Source organism: Phyllosticta capitalensis, assembly GCF_038381095.1.
Source record: "Phyllosticta capitalensis strain CBS 128856 chromosome Unknown BKA78scaffold_1, whole genome shotgun sequence".
NCBI classification, from domain to species: Eukaryota; Fungi; Ascomycota; class Dothideomycetes; order Botryosphaeriales; family Phyllostictaceae; genus Phyllosticta; species Phyllosticta capitalensis.
In genome coordinates, this window is record NW_027117439.1 from 2,509,171 (window position 1) to 2,528,518 (window position 19,348).

The following is a 19,348-nucleotide window of genomic DNA, read 5'->3' on the forward strand; positions in this document are numbered from 1 at the left end:
CGATTAATACGCCCTTCTGGTAACGGTTGTGGGAATCTCTTATAGGTTAGGTATGGGGCTTGGGTTTAGGTTATGTGGTAGATTTAGAAGCACCCTGTGGATTCAAGCCAAAACCAACACGGACAGGTGGATCGAGAATGTGTCTCTTCTTTATTCACTTTCCGCCATGGTACTAGGTTACGGGTAGGTAGGTGTGTCCCATTCAATCATCGATTCATATCTCATCCGATCAAGTCGTGCCTCATTGCACGTTGACCCGTAGCCATGTCGCATCGTCCCGTCCGTCCGTCTCTGTTCCGGTCCCTCCATTTTTCCTAGCAGTTGCTGTACACACTATGGTGAGTTTTATTACACAGATATGTGCCGTGTCGACCGGCGTCGACGATGGAAGAAAAAAGAGATAAAAATGATCAACAAGTAAGTAAAAGAAGTAAGCAAGCAAAGAGGCAGCGGGCCCCAGGCTGCCTACGACCAACGCCGATGCCCCGAGCCCTTTCCCTTTTGCCCTTGGATATCTTGCAAATGACTAGGTGGCGTCCTAAAAGGAAGCCTTGATCTCCTTCCTGATAATGGACCGAACGCCGAGGACTGACTCCGTTCAAGGACGAATGCACTCATAGACGCCGAACCGATGGAGCAAACGCGAGAGCAAAGGCAAGAGCAAAAGCAAAAGCAGAAGCAAGAGGACAACCCGTCCTCGTTTTCTGGATGTGGCTTGCGAGCGGAAGCAAAAAATCAGCAGGAAAGCGGCTTGCTGCCTCGGAGGTAAATAAGTGCAGAGGAAACGGTCCAGGAGGATGATCGAAGGGTCCCGCTCCGAGGAGGTGATGGCGTTGTTAAACGGCGGCTTTACCTCACTTGCCGTAGAGGAAACCCCATGAGTAGCCCGAGGAGTGGAGGAGATGTCCGAAATTTGCGTGAACCGCTACACGCACGGTACGTAGACGTCGTCAGAGATGCATTCTGGAAGAAAGGGGTCCCTCGAGGGTCCCTCAAGGGTACTACCGATACTGAATGCCCTGGACTGCGGAATGGGGTCGAGCGGGCATCATTTGGGCATGAGCACCTTGGTTAGCAGACGCTGCTGCCATGTCCCACTCCGGAGGAACGTTTTGAGCAGGGACGAAACGCTTGGCCATGGAGGCCACGACGAGCTGTATCTGGCCGATTTGGTGGCTACAAAGCTGTAGACTTGTTGCCTGATCTTTGCTATGCTTCATGAGATCGGGAAACAGCTGGTTGTGGGCTCTCTCGAGAAAAGACAATTTCGGCAGAAAATTCTCCTGGATTTCCCTCAAGTTGATGCTGAGCATTTGTAAATGGCCTTGCCCATGTTTGATGATTTGCAGGTCCTTCGTGTCCTGGACCGCTTGTTGCAAGCCGACAATCTGGTCCCTCAGGTCCGTCTTGACGGCTTGTTCAAGCGCGATGATCTGGTCTTTCAGGCGCCGTCCGTCTTGCTTGGCATGCGCCTCGAGGATTTTGAAGCCCTTCTCAAAGTTGCGTATTTCCCCAGATGCAATCTCCTTGATGGCATCCTCAGAGAGAGCAGGTGCCTCGGCGCCATCGGCTTTCTTGTTTTGAGCATCAATCTCTTGTTTGAGCTGATCACATCTCTGGCGAACCTCCTCCACGGATTGCAAGCACCGTAACGTCTCATCGTTTGTCATGTGGCACTCTTCTTGAACGCGTGCGGGTAGGCTCTCGATCTTGAGTTTGAGCTCTTCATACTTTCGGCCCAGTTCTTCTATCTGGGCTGGGAGGTGACCAAATTTTTCGCTGTGTGCCAGCATTTGGTTCTGTATGTTGTTCTCGAATTTGCCGTACTGATCCCAGAGATCGCCAACCTTCTCGCTCTCTTCGAATTTGTTTTGCAGTTCTTTGCACCGGTCGTCGAAGGACTGTTCGACATTGTCGATTTTAACGTCTACTTCTTTGACCCGGTCGTCGATGTGCTGTGCAGCATCTTGTTCCAGTCTATTGAACCGGTCAGAGAGGTATGCAGCTAGAGGAGTCTGCTTGTACTCGTAGGTAGCTGGATCAAAGTAATTATAGAAGTCGGGAGGAACCAATTCTCGTGGCGCGCAACTTTCGGAATGACCTTTTCCGCCGTGCCTTGAAGGGAATAGCAAGTTGCACATGGCCCGGTATAAAGGCATACTACGAAATTCAGCGCTGCGGTGGTCGATGCAACGATGAATCCACTCGACGTCGTGTCGTAACGTGGTACAAACTCCCTCCACTTCGATCACTCTGTTCCTCAAGTCGTGTGTAAAATCCGAGCCATCCTCAGGCCATTGAGCGATGTTGGGACCTTGGGCAGTATTAATCTTCATCTCAAGCTGCTGCAGGCTCGATTGCCAGTCGTTGCTCGAATTGCTCGTGGTAGTTTGAAGCTTCTCGATGAGTTCATCCTGGACCTTAGACCGGACCTTGAGCGTCTGTACGTCATTGCGTGAGTCATTGTCCAAAACGGCCTGTTGCAACTTCTTGAAGCCTTCATCCAGCGTTGATGCGGCCGATTGCAACAGCTCGTGTCTTTCTTCCAAGGCCTTTATTTGGGCTTGAAGATTCCGCAAATCTTCACTTGCGGCACTCGCTTCCTGTTGCTTCTCCAATGTGTCCCCTAGGATCTTGATCTTGGACATGAGCTGGTCAACATCAGCTTGCAAGTTGTTCGAAGCATCGGCTTTTTCAAGCTCCTCAAGTCGCTCCTCGAGAGCCTTGCTGCTTGACCTGAGGTTTTCTAGGTCTGCTGCCAAATTGTCCTCAGACTTTGCCTGTTCCAAGTTGTTCGAAGCATCGGCTTTTTCAAGCTCCTCGAGTCGCTCCTGGAGAGCCTTGCTGCTTGACCTGAGGTCTTCTAGGTCTGCTTCCGAATTGTCCTCAGACTTTGCCTGTTCCAAGTTGTGAACCTTGGTCCCAATAGCCTTGATGTCTGCCTCTGCACTTGAGAGATTTTCCCGCCGATCGATGTCGGACAAGTCCCCCTTCACCTTGGCGAGATCCCCTTCAAGCGCCTGAGTCCTTTTCTCATTCTGCCGAAGGTCATCTTCGAGGCTTTGCAATGGACCACTCCTGCACTTGATTTCCTCTTCGAGAGCTTTAATCTTGGCATCGAGAGCCTCAAGCAAGGTGTTCCATTTCTTGGCCGCCTGAGCGGTAAGTCCAGCCTTCTCAAGTTCCCTAGTCTCTTTTTTGTGCTCTGCAGTTCTGTCCTCGAGTTGTTGGTACCGGGTCTTTAGTTTTTCCAGCTTTTGGTTGATGATATCCAGCCTTTGGTCCATTTCTGCCTTGAGAGCTGCCGTGTCATCTTCCATCTTCTTGTCGATGACAAGCATAATATCTGTTTTGAGGGCGGCCATCTTGTCGCCCAATTTCTGTTCAATCATAGAACCAATCTCCGTCTTGATGATGGCCTTGGCGCCTGTAAGCTTCGCTTCAAGCTTGGTGTCCATCGATTGCGAAATTTCGGTTTTATGCCCAGCCAATTTGTCCTCAATCCGAGCTTCTAATGCTTGTAGACCATCGTCTTTGTTGTCTTGCTTTTCAGGCAGGTTTTTCGTTGCAGCAGCTTGCGAGAACCGGCCATTGCTGTCGCGTGCTTCCCCGAGTTTCCTCTCTAGCTGGACTTGTTCGCGAATCAACCGGTGTTGTTCATCTTGGGCCTTTTTGAGTTCTGCCTCTGCGCGCTGTCGTTCTTCCCAGGCCTGTTGAACCTGGGCCTGGTGGACATACTCGGAGGAGCCTCTTTTCGGGGCAGTGTTTGCCAAGTCCTCGTGGATACCCTTTGCACTGTGGCTCGCGACAGCCAGCGTACCAACTTCAGTTGATTTGTCGGCAATCTGTATCCTCAACTCCTCGATGCGGGTCCAGAAGTTTGGCTCGAAGTAGGAGGTCCTGGGAGCTATCGATGGGGACAAAACATCAACTAGAGGATTGTGAATTAGGTGCATAGCTGTCGGGGTCTTCAACGATAAATTGCATACCTGGAGTTATTGGTGTAGATGCACCGCCTTGCTGAAAAGACGACAAAGGTACCATGGTGGCGATATTTGGCTTCGAAGTCCTTCGAAGCCTTGGATCCGATGAAGGTTCCGTCGATGTGAGTGCCTTTTGATTTTGGGGCGGCTCTGGCGGCCGCTTCCGGGGGTCTGATGAGGCTTCTGATTTACGACGCCTTGGATCGCTGGACTGCTCAGTCGGCCGTCTTTCTGTTGGGGTAGGCGGCTTCGCGGGAGCCAGCTTGCCTGGCCGTGCATTGGTCTGATCAATGAATTAGTCGTGACTTGGAAATAGCGCGCGCCAGGCCCTGCAGGGTCCAACAGAGCTGTAAGAAGGAAGAGCATGTGAAGATGCGATTGATGGAGATTGAGTGAAGGTGAGGCGGGTCTGTCAATCAACACATGACGGATGAGTCGACAAACTTGGTGGTCTTCACTCGCCGTCAAAAGATGCTCACCTGGTCGACATCACGGCCTTGAGGGTTATCAACTTTCTGTCTCTTGGCAGAGACTCCGTTCCTGTCAGGTGACCGACGTTGCCTCTTGTTCTCGCTATGCCTGTGGCCGCCCGGGGTAACCAACGGAGGCATGATGGAAGTTGTGGACGGGCAGCGTCCAAGGAGGAGGGTCAGATCAGAGTGGTTGAAGTTTGCTGCGTGGGAGACAAGACGCGGCGGGCAGCACCGGACGCGATAGCGAATGGCGCGGAGGGATCCAGTGTTTCAGGTGGTTGCGGCAGGCGGAAGATGGAGGTTGGGACTCGGGAGATTGGTAGAGCCGGAGTAGGTGAGAAAGGAAGGGCAGAGAGAGAAGGACGTGGACATGAAAAGAAGATTGTGATGCAGGTCGAGAACGGGAAGTGGACGTTAGGATATGGCAGGATGGGAGGGCCCAATCAGAGGCCTTGGCAAGGTGCATTTTGTCGCACGAAACAGCATATGCAGACGGGGATTATCCGTACTTATGAGCTGTTTGCGGGCACTAGGGAGTAGGCTGTAGTTATGCTAGGGAATTGGAGCTTCTAGATGTTGATTTCGATTGTCTTTCAGCCAGCGTAGCACAGGGGCCGGTATAGTAGTAACGCGAAAAACGCGTACTCCCTGTCCCCGTCCATTAGGGTATTCTGGTTCGGCAGCGTCATCATGGCACTGGAACGCTTCGGCTGTCGGCGGGCCTTCTTCGTGCCGTCCACCTCTCATGCCTGCGACGCGCTCGGGCCGTTTCCGCCTCATCTGGCTGCTGTACCTCGCACCTGCCATTGCATCTCCGCTCAACACCACAGCTCTGTACCTAAGCTCCCCGGCGCAGCCCCGAGTCGTATCCCACTCTACTTTCCTCCTCTCCACCATGGCTGCTGTGAGATACATTCCCCCGTGCTTCCCGCCCATCCGCTAATATTTCATAGCCAATTACTACCATCGCCGAGAGCAAAGAGCTGCGAGGTCTCAATCTCATCGCCGCGCATTCGCACATTCGTGGCCTAGGCGTCGACCAAGACACCCTCGAGCCTAAGCCCGCGTCGCAAGGTCTCGTCGGCCAGGAGAAGGCGCGCAAGGCCGCTGCCGTGATACTGCAAATGGTAAAGGATGGCAAAATCGCAGGAAGAGCAGTTCTTATCGCAGGTCCGCCAAGTACCGGCAAGACGGCCATTGCCATGGGCATGGCCCAGTCGCTGGGCCCCGACGTGCCCTTCACCATGCTCGCAAGCTCCGAAATTTTCTCCCTCGAGATGAGCAAGACCGAGGCTCTTACCCAGGCCTTCAGAAAAAGCATCGGCGTGCGCATAACGGAAGAGGCCGAGGTCATTGAGGGCGAGGTTGTCGAGATACAAATAGACAGAAGCGTCACTGGGGTATAGTCATTGACTCGAGATTGCGCATCGCTTTCGCTAATGACATGTGCAGTCCAACAAGCAGGGCAAGCTGACCATCAAGACCAACGACATGGAGACCGTTTACGACATGGGCACAAAGATGATTGACAGTATGACCAAGGAAAAGGTCATGGCAGGCGATGTCATCAGCATCGACAAGGCCTCAGGAAAGATCACCAAACTCGGCCGCAGCTATACCCGCTCGCGCGACTACGACGCCATGGGCGCCGACACCAAGTTCGTCGCCTGTCCGGACGGCGAGCTCCAACAGCGTCGCGAAGTCGTGCACACCGTCTCTCTCCATGAAATCGACGTCATCAACAGCCGCACCCAAGGCTTCCTGGCCCTCTTCTCCGGAGACACTGGCGAGATTCGCCAAGAAGTGCGCGCGCAAATCGACACCAAGGTCGCGGAATGGAAGGAGGAGGGCAAGGCTGAATTGGTGCCGGGTGTGCTTTTCATCGACGAAGTGCACATGCTGGACATTGAGTGCTTCAGCTTCGTCAACCGCGCGCTCGAGGACCAACTGGCGCCCATTGTCATCATGGCATCGAACAGAGGCCACACCAAGATTCGCGGAACCAACTACTCGAGTCCCCATGGCCTGCCCCTCGACTTCCTCGACCGCGTCGTCATCGTCAGCACCACAGCCTACAACCAGGAGGAGTTGCGCCAGATCCTGGCCATTCGCGCGCAAGAAGAAGAGATCGACCTCAGCCCCGATGCTCTCGCGCTCCTGACGAGGATTGGCTCCGAGACCAACCTGCGCTACGCCAGCAACCTCATTACGACAAGCTTCCTGCTCTCGCAGAAGCGCAAGGCGACCGAAGTGAGCATCGACGACGTGCAGCGCGCGTTCAAGCTATTTTACGATCCGGACAGGAGTGTCAAGGTCGGTGCTTTCATTTTGTCTTTTCTCGATGAGTTTGTTGCTAACACATGCCACAGTTCGTCGGCGAGTTCGAGAAGCGCTTCATCAGCGTCGACGGCGCCGTCGACCTCTCCGTTCCCAACGGCGGCAGTGGCGACGCAATGGAGATCTCATAGACGAGAGCCAGACCGACCGACTGACAACAAGAAGCGTGCAAAAGCGCTGGCGCGCTTCCTCCGTGCAAAATAGCAACAACGAGAGCTACGACCAAATTATCTCTCTTTAAAGCCATTGTGCCAGCGCTGCACCTACCTAAGACCTACAGAGCCACCCGCGTGACGACGTGGCGCGGTTTTTTGGATCTCTTTCTCCCTCACTGAAACCCTCTACTACCAACTATGATGAGCGAGCGGTACAGGCGTCTGGTGCATTTTCGGGGTATTAAACGGCGGGGACCGGACAGGGAAAGCCACGGATGGACGGGAGGAGTTGGAAAAAAAGAGGGAATGAAAGAAGGCTCGTTCGTGGTGGAAAGGGTAATACGAGAGTTTGCATTTCAAATGCTCGAAAAGTGGTCTTTGAGACGCGCATGGTTATTATGTTTGGGAAGACACTGATGAGTAGAATGATCTCAAGGACTTTGCGATTTTTCTCAGATTTTGGTAATGTCTGTCTATGGGTATCATGCCGCACATTGTTCCCCAACCTGACTCACATCGTCCCTCACCCTGACTGTCATCAGTCATCACACTGCTTTTTCCTTACCCGTCTCTTGCGCCTCTGCACCCTCTCCTTCGGCCTGTCTCCCGTCCGCCTCCCGCTCCCGAGTGACAAGACCCTTTCCCTCAATCACAAACTCGGCGCCGTTCAGCTCGCTCGGCTTCGTCCAAGCGGCCCACACGACCTTCATCCACCGGCGCCATCGCCTGACCTCTCGGCCATTGCCTCGCCAGTCCTCGCGCCCATCCGCCGCGGTGGACACCCAGCTCCCGCCGCCTCCGTAAACAGGCTGCTTGAGCAGCGCGATGCGCGCGGCAATCTGATTGCTCCAGACGAGACCGAGCGAGGGTGTCTTGAGCGTGCCGGCCGGCGTGCGCGTGTCGCCCCAGCCGGTGAACCAGCGCTGTTGGTGGTCGAGCGTCAACGGGTCGGGAGTCAGAGTCAGCAGTTCACTGGGCGTCGCCGCAGGGTGCAAGAGCGGTCCGGTCGGCGGAGGCGGCGTCTCGTTGTTTCCGCTTTGACTGTGGCCCGCACTGTTGGTGCGCTGGCTGTTGTTCCACGAAGCCGTGCGCGAGGTGCTGCCAGAGGCCGTGGCAGGCGCGGCCGCAGCTTGCGGCGACGGTGTGAAGCGGTCGGCTACCTGGTTGGCAACGACGATGGCGACGCTGTGCGTGCGCGCGACTTTGCGGAGGAGAGAGCCCAGCTGGACGAGTTGCGCCGAGCGCTGCGCCATGGCGAGGCCGCCGGCGCGCTGCTGGCCATGGCTGGTGCCTTCCGGTCGCTCGAACTCGGCGCGGTAGTTTGCGGCGATTGAGTCGATTACGATGAGTCCAACATTGTGCCGCGTGATGGCGATGGGCAGCTGGTAGCGGAGGATGTGGTCTTGGGATTCGAGGTCGGGGGTTTGGATGCTGAGGATGCGTTGGAGAGAGGGCTTGGACGATTTGGGGAGCGAGGAGAGCAAAGGGTGCTCTCGGAGAAGTTGGTTTAGACGAGTTGTCGCTAGCGCAGCTTCTGTGGATATGTAGATGGCGGATTTTGAGAGCCCGTGAGGCGGTGCGAGCTGGACGGACAGCAACAGAGTGAGCAGGAATTGCGTCTTGCCGGCGCCGCTGTGCAACCCGGTCAGTGGTATGTCAAATGAACGCGCAACGAATGCGTACCTCTCTCCAGTAATCTCTGCAACGTATCCAGCTGGTAAACCTCCACCCAGCTCAGCATCGAGACCCTCATCAAGAGAACTGATGGTCCGCCATTCTTCCTTCAAAATATTCCTTTGAGAAACTTCTGTTTTGGCCGTACCATCTCCAGTGTCATGAGGCGTGGCGTCGCTCAGATGCAGCTGGGCGTGAAGGTCGTGCAAGATTGCATCGGCGAAGCGCTTGACCTCGGTGACCGGGACCTGGGCCCGCTTGGCGACGTCAAGGGCATCGAGGGTGAGGATGTCGCTGGTGGTGACCCTGTGGCGGTCGAGCGAGGGCAGCAGGTGGGCAAAGTCCTGGGAGAGGTGTGGGCTGTCTGGCAGGACGTGTAAGAGGTCTGTCATCTGCTCGGCGACAGGAGCAGCATGGTCAGCGGAGGCGCGGTCTAGAGTCGAAGACAGTGGCTGAAGTGGAAGATGTGACGTTGAAAGGCGAGCGTGGAGGGCCCTGTCATTCGGCAGCTCCCATTCATCCGTGCTGCTGCACCCCAGCCGGAGCCTGTCATCCGTCCCCACGCGGCTCCAGACGGAACATCTGCACCTGGAGAACTGCTCCGCTGCCACGCTGCGCCTCTTGCTTGCTCGCCCGTAAGCAGTCGTCGTTGTCTTTGTTCATGTCTCGATAAATGTAAGCACTGTGATCTCATGTTGTCGTTTTTCCCTCGCTCTCGCGCGAATATTCCAGTCGTTGGCACCATCGTATCCGCGTCTTCTTATTCGATAGCTACCCTTGTATTTATCACCTTCCAAACTTCCTCTCGTCCGTTCAGCAAGACAGAACCACGAACCCCTACCCACTTCCACTCCCTGTCCGCCCTCGGCGCCAGATCAAGCAGCATCTTCCACTCGGCCGTGGCTCGGACATCTGCTCCCTCCAGCCTACTGGCTGTACTACTACCATACGGCCGCGTCTCCAACTTTAATCCCGCCCAGTGAGCTCTGTCCAACACGTGCTACAGAGTAACCACTTGGCGTAGCATCTGAGTTCAGCGTCAAGCGCGGAAGCGGGAGCGGAGCGGACAGAAAGCGGAGCCAAAGGAAGCAGGTAAGTCAGTCTTGCGCCCGAGCAGGAACACTTCCGCGTGGCCGGATCGGCCCTAGAATGCGCGATGCTGTCACTCGGTTCTGGCTGTGTGGAGATTCACATGGTATCCTCGGCGGGGTTACAGCTGCTGGCCTTGCGTTTTCCCTTTCGTCCATCACCACGCTTGTTTTAAGACCAAAGGACCATCCTGACCCCCTGACCCCTTCCTTCAAACCTCACTCACTATTCTCTTTTCAGTTCTTGCTTCCATGCCACTGTACTGCTCGCAAGACTGTCACTATTTCTACCGTACTGCGTTGCGGTTGCTCAACATTTCCACCATCATCTCACCTCTACGAGTTTGAACTCTTCTGACCCCACTTCAAAATGCCAGCACGCACCTTTACAGTCCCGACCTCACTCAACGAATCGTTGGTCAACGGTTCCATCAAGATGTCGGCCACAAATGATCTTCCTGAACGGTCGGCCGAGGCCGCGAGAAAGGCATTGAATGACTTCTCCAAAGCCGACTCGAATCCGCTCGGAGTGGCAAAGAACCCAAACTCCAAGCCTGGCATCACCTTTGCGGCTCAGGATAAGCTGCCCACTTTACCCATACCCGAGTTGGAGTCTACTTGCAGCAAGTACCTCGCAGCGCTGGCGCCCCTCCAGTCGCCCAAGGAGCAACGAGAGACGCGGGCTGCCGTGCGAGAATTTCTCAAGAATGACGGGCCAGAGCTGCAGGAGAAGCTGAAGAAGTATGCTGCCGGCAAAGCAAACTATATCGAGCAGTTCTGTAAGTTTAGTATTACTAAACAACGCGGAATCCTTTGGCGCTAACTAGTGACAGGGTACGACTCTTACCTGAACTTCGACAACCCAGTCGTCCTGAACCTGAATCCATTCTTCCTTCTGGAGGATGACCCAACACCAGCCAGAAACAATCAACTGACGCGGGCGGCATCACTGGTGATATCCGCGCTGTCCTTTGTGCGAGCAGTGAGGAAGGAGGAGCTCCCGCCTGACACGGTTCGCGGCCAACCTCTGTGCATGTACCAGTACTCTAGGCTCTTTGGTACCGCAAGGATTCCAACCGAGAATGGTTGCCAAATTGGCCAAGACGCGAACGCAAAGCATGTCGTCGTGCTGTGCCATGGTCAATTTTACTGGTTTGATGTGCTTGACGACAATTCGGACCTGATTATGACCGAGAAGGACATTGCCTTGAACCTCGAGGTCATTGTCGATGATGCGTCCCAGGTCCCCATCCGAGAGGCTGCCAAGGGTGCTCTCGGAGTACTCACGACCGAAAACCGCAAGATTTGGTCCGGACTCCGAGAAGTGCTCCACAGGGAAGAGGGCTCAAACAATTCAGACTGCCTGAGTATCGTGGATTCGGCATTATTCATCTTGTGTCTCGACTACACAGAGCCCGCTACTGGTGCCGACCTTTGCATGAACATGCTCTGCGGTACAAGCAAGGTCGAGCTGGGCGTTCAGGTCGGAACATGCACCAACCGGTGGTACGACAAGCTTCAGATAATCGTTTGCAAGAACGGTAGCGCAGGAATCAACTTTGAACACACTGGAGTTGATGGACACACAGTACTCCGTTTTGCCAGCGACGTGTACACCGACACAATTCTGAGATTTGCTCGCACCATCAATGGCCAAGCACCGAGTCTGTGGGCGTCCAACAGTCCGGATCCTTCCAAACGCGACCCTGCAAGCTTTGGTAACGTCAACACTACGCCGCACAAACTTGAGTGGGATATGGTTCCAGAACTCAGTACTGCTGTGCGGTTTGCGGAAACTCGACTCGCGGATTTGATTCAGCAAAATGAATTTCAGACCCTTGAGTTCATGCATTATGGCAAGAACTTCATGACGACCATGGGCTTCTCTCCGGATGCATATGTCCAGATGGCGTTCCAGGCCGCGTACTACGGTCTTTACGGACGCCTGGAATGTGGCTACGAGCCTGCCATGACCAAAATGTTTTTCCACGGACGCACCGAGGCCATCAGACCAGTCACTCAAGAATCCGTCGAATTCGTGCAGACCTTTTGGGGCGACAACCCTGCTGCTCAAAAGGTGGAGGCACTGAGAAAAGCGTGCGAGAAGCACGTTGCCATGACTCGGGACTGTGCCAAAGCCCAAGGGCAAGACAGACATCTCTATGCGCTGTACTGCATATGGCAGCGGCAGATAGACGAAGAGGGGATGCAGAGCGACGAAGCCAGCGTTTCGGACAGCGTCTCCAGCCCTGTTGGATCAGATCAGATGTACGGAAGCCCAGGAAACTACTCCTTGGTCAGCGAGGATGCTTCGATCTCGACCAGCCCTCCCGCCCACACAACGCAACAGCCGATACCCGCAATCTTCGCCGAGGCTGGTTGGGACCGCTTGAATAATACTATTCTCTCCACCTCCAACTGTGGCAACCCCTCGCTCCGCCAATTCGGCTTTGGTCCCACCAGCGGCGAAGGATTTGGCATCGGATACATCATCAAGGACGGCTCCATTTCCATATGTGCCTCCTCAAAACACAGGCAAACGTCCCGCTTCGTCGACGCCATCGAGGCATACTATTTGGAAATGCGGAAGCTTCTCCGCCAAACGCGGCGTCGTGGAACCAGCGCAAACAAGGGCGCTTCAAGAGTTCGAGAAGTCGAGGAGCAACCGGAAAAGCTCCAGTATGCGCGCGTCAAATCGCGCGGCCGGGCAATCCTGTCGGACGTTGCTTCAAAGGGCAGCCTGACTCCAGCAACACTGACCGAAAGCATTGTTGGCGAATCAGACGACGAGGGTCTTGGTGGATGTGCGTCTCCTTCCCTTCCTCCCCCTATTACTTCCCTATCTACCTGCATCATTCCAAGCCGTGGCCCGGCTCCCAAGTCTCACGATACCATCATGGTCGATGGCCTGCCTACGCCCCCGAGATCGCCTCCCAGCACAGTGAGGAGAGACTGAAGCGTCCCCTTTGATTTGGCTGGCTTAGCTCGGCCATCTGAAGGATATGGGGAATCTTCATTTTCACTCTTTCTTTGCTGATTTTTGGCGTTTCATTATGATCTTTGCAAAACTTCCTCATACTTCAGTGATACCCACAAACTACAAATTTAGAACGATAGATGAATCATTTTTCCTTGTTTTCTTTCTGCCCTTGTTTCCTTTCTGCCCTTGTTTCCTTTCTGCGATCTGGGAAACAACAGAAACACAGAAAAATGCAGCCATCTCGGCCCAGGCAGGCCACTCGCCACAACACCTTGAGACTTGTTTCGACTCCGGCCCGCTTTACCACTTTCCTGCGTCTTGCCGCACTACCTCTCTCCAAAGCTCTTTACACTGACGTTTCCTTCTTCTTGCAGACGGCTTCTTCGACTCCGGCATGCTCCAGGCAGCGCTCAAAGCGAAACAGGACCAGGACGCTGCGTTGCAGCAAAGCGAGAACAAGAGGGAGGCGTCCAGGAGAAATATTGGACGCAGATTGAAATTGGCTGAATATTGAGGGTACTGACTGGGCTGCTTGGCGCCCTTGTACATGAGTTGTCGACCCATATGTCTGATTCTTGTTACGATATTTGCGATGAAGTATCGGTGGCTCAGGGGAAACTTGGTTGCGAGAGGAGCATACATTTGAATGCATTTGCAGGGCAAGTGGCATTACAGCAATACATACGTGAAGACTATAGCCGAAAGATTTGCATTCCCTCTGCCCTGAATTTTGAACGCGCATCTTGATTGATTGATTGATCTGATTTCTTTCCTAGTTCGCCTCAACTGGTGATAACATCCGCTATGAATGAACACGCATCTTGAAATATATAAAATTGCCTTGTCTTTTCAAACTGCTCCGAAGCAATCGCGCACTAGTCCCATTCAGTACTAGTGGGTCCTAGTCTTGGCAGATGTCCGACGCAAGTGCCATTGCCTGGAGCTCCAACACCACGCATGCTGAAGCTCATCCAACACCATCCAAGCTCATCCTCGCCTCCTTCTCCCGGTCTCTCAATCCCACCGAACCTCTCGGGTCTGATTCAGCTCCCGTGCGAGCAATACCTGCTACCTTTTCAACCTCGTCACATACAACGCCTTCAAGATGTTCATCGCGCGCTCAGAATATGGTAGGCTGGACAGCTCATGCGGAAGCTTCAGGACGCTGGCTAACGAACTTCCTCTCTCTCAGATCGGGGTATCAAGTATGGAGTCACTCCACCTGCGCCCAAGCAAAGCCGCTGCTAACGAAAGGCTAGCACCTTCTCCCCCGAAGGCCGTCTCTTCCAAGTCGAATACTCGCTCGAAGCCATCAAGCTCGGCTCAACGGCAATAGGCGTTCGTTCCCCCGCCGTCCAGCAAACATAATCACTTCATCTGACAAAGACATGGGACAACAGGTATCAACGGGCGACGGCGTGATTCTGGGCGTGGAGAAGCGCGTCACCAGCACGCTGCTCGAGACGTCGTCGGTGGAGAAGATTGTCGAGATTGACCGCCACATCGGGTGCGCCATGTCCGGACTGCAGGCCGACGCGCGCAGCATGATCGAGCACGCCCGCGTCGAGTGCCAGAACCACGCCTTCCACTACGCCGAGCCGCTGCGCGTCGAGAGCACCACCCAGGCCATTTGCGACTTGGCACTGCGCTTTGGCGAGGGTGCCGACGGCGAGGAGAGCATCATGAGTCGGCCATTTGGTGTCGCACTGCTGATTGCCGGCTACGACGAGGACGGCCCCAGCCTGTAAGTCGGCGACGCATGAGATCCTACTCGTTCTCAACTAAGCTTCTATGCACAGGTACCACGCGGAGCCCTCGGGAACTTTCTACAGATACGACGCCAAGGCCATAGGATCGGGCTCGGAGGGCGCGCAGGCCGAATTGCAGAACGAGTTCCACAAGTCGCTGACGCTGCCTGAGGCCGAGGTGCTGGTGTTGAAGACGCTGAAGCAGGTCATGGAGGAGAAGCTGGATTCCAAGAACGTGCAGCTCGCCAGCGTGACCAAGGAGAAGGGCTTCAGGATCTACACTGACGAGGAGATGGCTGAGGTCGTTGGCCGGTTACCCACGAACTAAGCCAGACGAGGGGAAGGTATCACGGATTGAGGCATGGCTGTAGCATAACGGCGCAAATAATGAATCTAGCTTCATAGAGGAGCCGTGGATTTGGCCTGAATTGAGCGTGCTGCTCGTCTTCAAAAAATGTGTCTACCCATCCAGTTGCACCAGCCTGCAAGATTGATCAATGACGAAAAGTCTATTTTCAACCTCTCACCCGTATGTTACAAACCGACGCTCTATTTAGTCTACAGCTCGGCAAAGAAGATCTTTCTTTCTTGTCGCTAGCCTAACACCCCATTCTCCCGTCCCTCTTGATGCTCGCTCTTCCAAACCAACCCCCCAACCCAGCCTTATGCAGCCGCCCGTGGCCCATGAAGAGAGAATAATTTAGAAGGGGTTGTCCTCAGGAGGGATCTCCTTGACGAAGTAGTCGCCAATGATGGGCACCTTGATCATGATGTCGTCGCGCACGCGGGGCACCTCGGCGAAGAAGAAGAGGGCGAAGATGCCGGCCATGGCGCCGTAGCCGGCCGCCATGACGCCGTACCGCTTCATGGCCACCGCGTCCCAGCCCATGAGGTGAGGGCGGGGCTTGTATCTGTAGATGGTGTGTTAGAGACTGGAAAGATTGTGCTGTTGCTGTTTGTGGAAGTGGAGTGGGATGGGGTCGTTGTTGGCGCGGGGGCGTCTGCTGAAGAATCCAGGGAAGGACTTGGGGATACATAGATCAGGGACGACGGAGCGGACGTACTGAGGGCCAAAAGGCGACTTGTAGGCGCGGTAGGCGGGACCGAACTGAGGGAGAGGCTGCGGACGAGTGTCAGCGCATTGTGTCTTTTGCTTGCTTTCTTTCTAGCTGTAGTTTGGAGTGGTCGCTGGAAGCCATCCACCAACTCTCGAGACCACCAATTGCCAGGCAAGTAGATGGCGACTGTGTTTCTGGTCCGGAGGTGGGTGGACGACTGCTGGCGTGCTGGCTTTGGCAGGAGAAGGACGAAGAGGACGCACCATCTTGAATCGCGGGACCGGACGAGGAATTAAGGTAGGTGACGCGAAGGAGAGGTAGCCAGCAGGCTGTCGAACTGGAGGCGCGGGCGAGAGAGGGTGCGCTGGTGGTGGTGGAGGTGTTTCGTTTCTCGAGATGATGTTGAAGATGCCTCTCTCTCCTCCGAACGGGCCTGGCGCGGCCGAACGCCGAGCGGAACTGCCCGGCCAATCAGCGGCTCGATCTTACCGACTGTGCCTACTCTTTTTCTTCCGGTTTGTCGCTTGAATTTCTCCCCCTCCAACTTTCCATTTTCTTCCGCCTCCAACGCAGAGAACTGCGATCTCTCCCACCCGTCATCCAACGGACGGCCTGCACCATTGCGCAATGTCGCGCTACGTACCTGGTGCGGCGGTGAGAAGACTTGGCTGTCTGCTCTGCCCGTCACGTTGGATTGGACGCCGCTGACCGCTGAGACGCGGAGGGACACGCTCAAGAGCTGGGATGAAAGACGGCGAGCAACCGCCAGGACCTGCCTCCATGCAAAGGCGGTCTTCACACTCGCGAAAGATAACCTGGAGCTCCCTTGGCTGGACGCGCTTCGGGTATCTTTCGCTCGCATCGCACAAGGTAAGATTTTTCTCCTCACCCCCAACCCCTTTCCCTTCACCCGTGGCCGGCTTCTTGTGATGATACACTACTCAGCTCACTCCGAGTACATCTGTGCGGATAAATCAACCTAATCCAATTGTTCCTTCTGAAAGAACGCCTTGACTCAAACGTCATTGCTACCTGCCTATACAAGATCACCTTGCTAATATGTGGGTTTAGTATTAGTACACGTCGACGATACAAGTGCTGCGCCTTGGCGACTCTTCAGGTGTTTGGTTGGGCATCCCGTATATTTTCAAGTTTCCGCGACAACAGGTTTGCGGCAGCGGGACAACTCAGAACTACCTACCAGTCATAGGACTTGGATCAACCAATGACAACTGTTTCAATGCACTTTCCAAATTCGAAAACCTGTTACTGCCTCTTGACCGCAACGTACGTATCAATTGTGAGGAGTTCGACGGTGCAGTCAGGTCTGCTCTGGCTTCTTCATGCGTACTCAAACCACAAGCAGCACCATGTGGTCTCGCGGATCGCATGGAGGGAGGTCATCTCGTGATCGGCTGCGGCGCAGACTGCCTAGATGATGGCGGCTTGTCTACTGCTTGGAGATGCCTCGGCCTGCTTGTCATAATGCGTATCAGATCCGAAGAGGGCGTACCGGTAGGGCCGAAGGGCTCGGCGGCAGTAGTGGACGGGCTGGTGGTGACGAAGTGGGCGGAAGATGGAATGCTCCTTGGCGCGCTGCACTTGTTCAGGCACAGGTGCTCTCTCTCGTATGCTGCCCAGCGTCATCGTATTCTGGCAGGAAGTATAGCCGGCAAGCCTCGGCCGTTGTGCAGGTGCAGAAATGTCTAGAGTGTGCGACCTCAGCTGATTGTTCAATGTCACGACCAGGAAGGAGTGGTTGAGGAGCCAATGACGGGCGGCCCAAGTAAGCCGGCCCTTTTTCGTGGCCCTGCGACGTCAGCAGCATCCCCAGCACTTTCAACCCACATCGACTCCAGCTCTTCTCCACTGCTCCAGCTCCAGTCCCCCGCAAATCGCGCATCCCATATCGATTCTATCCGCTCTACCCGTCGCGCTCCTCTCAACACCACCGCGCCGCACCGTTGCTTGCTCGGACAGCGGCCTCCTGCTTTATCCGCACAAACCGAAACCCCGACTTCTGCCGACGCCCTCCGGCCCCGATCCTCGTCGCCCCTTCACCTCAAATACAGTACGACCCATGACTCGATCCTAACGGCCATCGTCGACCACGACCCAAGTGACGCAAAAGGCGCCGAGTTACCGCCTTAATCTGCCCTCCTTCAGCTCGACACGCTCGTCGTACAAAGTCCTCAGATCACCACCGTTTCCCGCCTCATCGCTGCTATTTTAGCGCCCTCCTACCGGCCACTACGCCGGACATTTTCCTCCTTTATCGTCACAACATCAACACCAACCCTCGCCATGACGACAAATCGCCCTTTCCTGTCAAACTTCCTTGCCGCTTTTCGCGCGCAGTCGACCTTCCAACACCCTGTGTCGCCCACTCCGTCACAAAGCGGCAACAAGCCCCAACAGGCCTACTCGACACCAGCGTCTTCCGCGCCGGCAAACACCACACACCAGCCCTACAATCAAGACGCCCGAACACAAGCAACCTCCAAGACCTCGACCACCGCCGCCGTACGAGAAGCAACGACGACGTCTCACACGCAAACACCCTTCCAACCGACCCACCGCCCCCACGCCTCGTACTGGGACAAGACTCCGAGCTCGCCCAATGGACCAACTTCGCCCTCGTCGTCACCCGGCTTCCCCATCCCCGGCGCCTCGTCCCGACACCGCCGCGGCTCTGACAGCTCCTCGGACGGCGGCTTCCGGGAAAGGACGGGCAGCAGCGGAGGCGCGGGAGGTGCTGGCAGCAGCGCCATGGAGAAGTGGTTCATTGGTGGACGCACGGCGGACGGCGACGAGCGATTCTACAAGCTGGGCATGGTGCGCCGGATAAGGAGCAGCGACCGACTGAGTCTGGATCGCCTCAGTTTGTGAGCAGGTCGACGACTTGAGGGAGGAATTTGGGACTACTGCATGGAGCAATCCAACCCAAAAGTCTTGTTTTTGAGAGATCGCGGTCGCTGCGTGCGAGGAACGCGGCATCCATACATCTCTCACCTTCTCTAGTTCCGGCTCTTTGCGGCTGCGGCATTTATACGGCGTTTGGGGAGTCCTCAGGAACGGCGCTGGCTGGCTAGGCACAAATCGACGGCCGACTGCACATCACAACAAACAGACAGGCAGTGCTAGGGAAAGAAATTTGAAAGATCACACAGGGACAACTTTTACGACAACGGCCCTTGCTTCATTCACAAATTCAAATAAGAACGGTTCAGGCGTTTGTGTGTCTCGGATGGGCGGCGGGGAATCTGGATGTTCCCTCTTCTTCTTTTTCCTTTGCTTCTTCTGCGCTTTTGGGAAACCTGGTCTTCGCAGGCCACTTCAGAAGCTCCACAAATACCACAGATACAGTACTACAGCAAACATAGCTCTCGACTCATCCCAGCTCAGGCGTTTTGGCTCGTAAGCAGGCAGGCAGGCAAGCAAGCGGCTTTGCGATAGAATGCAAACTTTCGTATCTAAATCACCCACCAAGCGTCAACACCTGCCATCGGCGTCGTCAATGATCACATCGAAAAGCGGAAGCCCCGCTAATGGAAGGAAGCAGCAGGCGGAGCAGCCTCCAACTCCCCACAAGCGCACACGCGAGCAGCCCTCCCTCCCCGTCGCTTGGCAAGATAAACAGCACAGCAGAGCAAGGCAAGGCGGAGGAGGGTTAGATAGATACCGACCTACCTAGCTCCAGGTCCCCTCCCCTGTCCCCAGGCGCCGTGCGTCTCCCCACACCAAGCCCTCTCGGCGTGGGGTGACCCCGGGGGGGGGGGGGGGGGGGGGGGGGGGTGATGGCGGGGGAACAAGCTCGCTTGCTGCACATCGCAGGAAGGGGAGGAGGAATCG

General features: G+C 55.3%; 8 protein-coding genes across 8 annotated transcripts; 5 read left to right on the forward strand and 3 right to left on the reverse strand.

Moving 5' to 3' along the window:
• Positions 1-1,001: 1,001 nt before the first annotated feature.
• BKA78DRAFT_348887 (uncharacterized protein) lies at positions 1,002-4,044 on the reverse strand (the record flags this gene model as incomplete). Its single annotated transcript, XM_066890707.1, has 2 exons — positions 1,002-3,931; positions 3,990-4,044. The coding sequence occupies 2 exons, from the start codon at positions 4,042-4,044 to the stop codon at positions 1,002-1,004; spliced, it is 2,985 nt and encodes a 994-aa protein (XP_066749569.1).
• A 1,146-nt stretch (positions 4,045-5,190) lies between these two features.
• Positions 5,191-7,374, forward strand: BKA78DRAFT_302988 (RuvB-like helicase 2). The gene is made up of 4 exons (XM_066887502.1): positions 5,191-5,360; positions 5,410-5,856; positions 5,909-6,769; positions 6,826-7,374. The coding sequence occupies exons 1-4, from the start codon at positions 5,202-5,204 to the stop codon at positions 6,922-6,924; spliced, it is 1,566 nt and encodes a 521-aa protein (XP_066749570.1). The 5' UTR covers positions 5,191-5,201; the 3' UTR covers positions 6,925-7,374.
• Positions 7,375-9,102, reverse strand: BKA78DRAFT_376241 (P-loop containing nucleoside triphosphate hydrolase protein). The gene is made up of 2 exons (XM_066892819.1): positions 8,632-9,102; positions 7,375-8,580 (listed from the first exon to the last, which is right to left on the reverse strand). The coding sequence occupies exons 1-2, from the start codon at positions 9,012-9,014 to the stop codon at positions 7,494-7,496; spliced, it is 1,470 nt and encodes a 489-aa protein (XP_066749571.1). The 5' UTR covers positions 9,015-9,102; the 3' UTR covers positions 7,375-7,493.
• Positions 9,103-9,843: 741 nt separating this feature from the next.
• BKA78DRAFT_15173 (carnitine acetyl transferase-like protein) lies at positions 9,844-12,747 on the forward strand. The gene is made up of 2 exons (XM_066882950.1): positions 9,844-10,489; positions 10,544-12,747. Exons 1-2 carry the CDS (start codon positions 10,081-10,083, stop codon positions 12,664-12,666), a joined length of 2,532 nt encoding a protein of 843 aa, XP_066749572.1. The 5' UTR covers positions 9,844-10,080; the 3' UTR covers positions 12,667-12,747.
• BKA78DRAFT_15174 (uncharacterized protein) lies at positions 12,748-13,430 on the forward strand. Its single transcript, XM_066882951.1, has one exon. The coding sequence runs from the start codon at positions 12,828-12,830 to the stop codon at positions 13,185-13,187; it is 360 nt and encodes a 119-aa protein (XP_066749573.1). The 5' UTR covers positions 12,748-12,827; the 3' UTR covers positions 13,188-13,430.
• A 214-nt stretch (positions 13,431-13,644) lies between these two features.
• BKA78DRAFT_302998 (proteasome subunit alpha type-5) lies at positions 13,645-14,846 on the forward strand. The gene is made up of 5 exons (XM_066887504.1): positions 13,645-13,820; positions 13,883-13,895; positions 13,950-14,028; positions 14,091-14,434; positions 14,490-14,846. Exons 1-5 carry the CDS (start codon positions 13,796-13,798, stop codon positions 14,764-14,766), a joined length of 738 nt encoding a protein of 245 aa, XP_066749574.1. The 5' UTR covers positions 13,645-13,795; the 3' UTR covers positions 14,767-14,846.
• Positions 14,847-15,138: 292 nt separating this feature from the next.
• BKA78DRAFT_348892 (ubiquinol-cytochrome-c reductase complex subunit-domain-containing protein) lies at positions 15,139-15,762 on the reverse strand (the record flags this gene model as incomplete). Its single annotated transcript, XM_066890708.1, has 3 exons — positions 15,139-15,349; positions 15,503-15,558; positions 15,646-15,762. 3 exons carry the CDS (start codon positions 15,760-15,762, stop codon positions 15,139-15,141), a joined length of 384 nt encoding a protein of 127 aa, XP_066749575.1.
• Positions 15,763-17,503: 1,741 nt separating this feature from the next.
• Positions 17,504-18,669, forward strand: BKA78DRAFT_15204 (uncharacterized protein). The gene has a single exon (XM_066882961.1). It carries the CDS (start codon positions 17,801-17,803, stop codon positions 18,383-18,385), a length of 585 nt encoding a protein of 194 aa, XP_066749576.1. The 5' UTR covers positions 17,504-17,800; the 3' UTR covers positions 18,386-18,669.
• Positions 18,670-19,348: the final 679 nt, after the last annotated feature.

Coding starts and splice junctions, on each gene's coding strand:
- BKA78DRAFT_302988 (XM_066887502.1), top strand. CDS start 5,202: ATGCCTGCGACGCGCTCGGGCCGTTTCCGCCTCATCTGGCTGCTGTAC. Junction 5,361..5,409: donor TCCTCTCCACCATGGCTGCT/GTGAGATACATT, acceptor AATATTTCATAG/CCAATTACTACCATCGCCGA. Junction 6,770..6,825: donor ATCCGGACAGGAGTGTCAAG/GTCGGTGCTTTC, acceptor CACATGCCACAG/TTCGTCGGCGAGTTCGAGAA.
- BKA78DRAFT_376241 (XM_066892819.1), bottom strand. CDS start 9,014: ATGACAGACCTCTTACACGTCCTGCCAGACAGCCCACACCTCTCCCAG. Junction 8,581..8,631: donor GCAGAGATTACTGGAGAGAG/GTACGCATTCGT, acceptor CGGGTTGCACAG/CGGCGCCGGCAAGACGCAAT.
- BKA78DRAFT_15173 (XM_066882950.1), top strand. CDS start 10,081: ATGCCAGCACGCACCTTTACAGTCCCGACCTCACTCAACGAATCGTTG. Junction 10,490..10,543: donor AAACTATATCGAGCAGTTCT/GTAAGTTTAGTA, acceptor AACTAGTGACAG/GGTACGACTCTTACCTGAAC.
- BKA78DRAFT_15174 (XM_066882951.1), top strand. CDS start 12,828: ATGAATCATTTTTCCTTGTTTTCTTTCTGCCCTTGTTTCCTTTCTGCC.
- BKA78DRAFT_302998 (XM_066887504.1), top strand. CDS start 13,796: ATGTTCATCGCGCGCTCAGAATATG. Junction 14,029..14,090: donor TCGGCTCAACGGCAATAGGC/GTTCGTTCCCCC, acceptor ATGGGACAACAG/GTATCAACGGGCGACGGCGT. Junction 14,435..14,489: donor GACGAGGACGGCCCCAGCCT/GTAAGTCGGCGA, acceptor TTCTATGCACAG/GTACCACGCGGAGCCCTCGG.
- BKA78DRAFT_15204 (XM_066882961.1), top strand. CDS start 17,801: ATGACGACAAATCGCCCTTTCCTGTCAAACTTCCTTGCCGCTTTTCGC.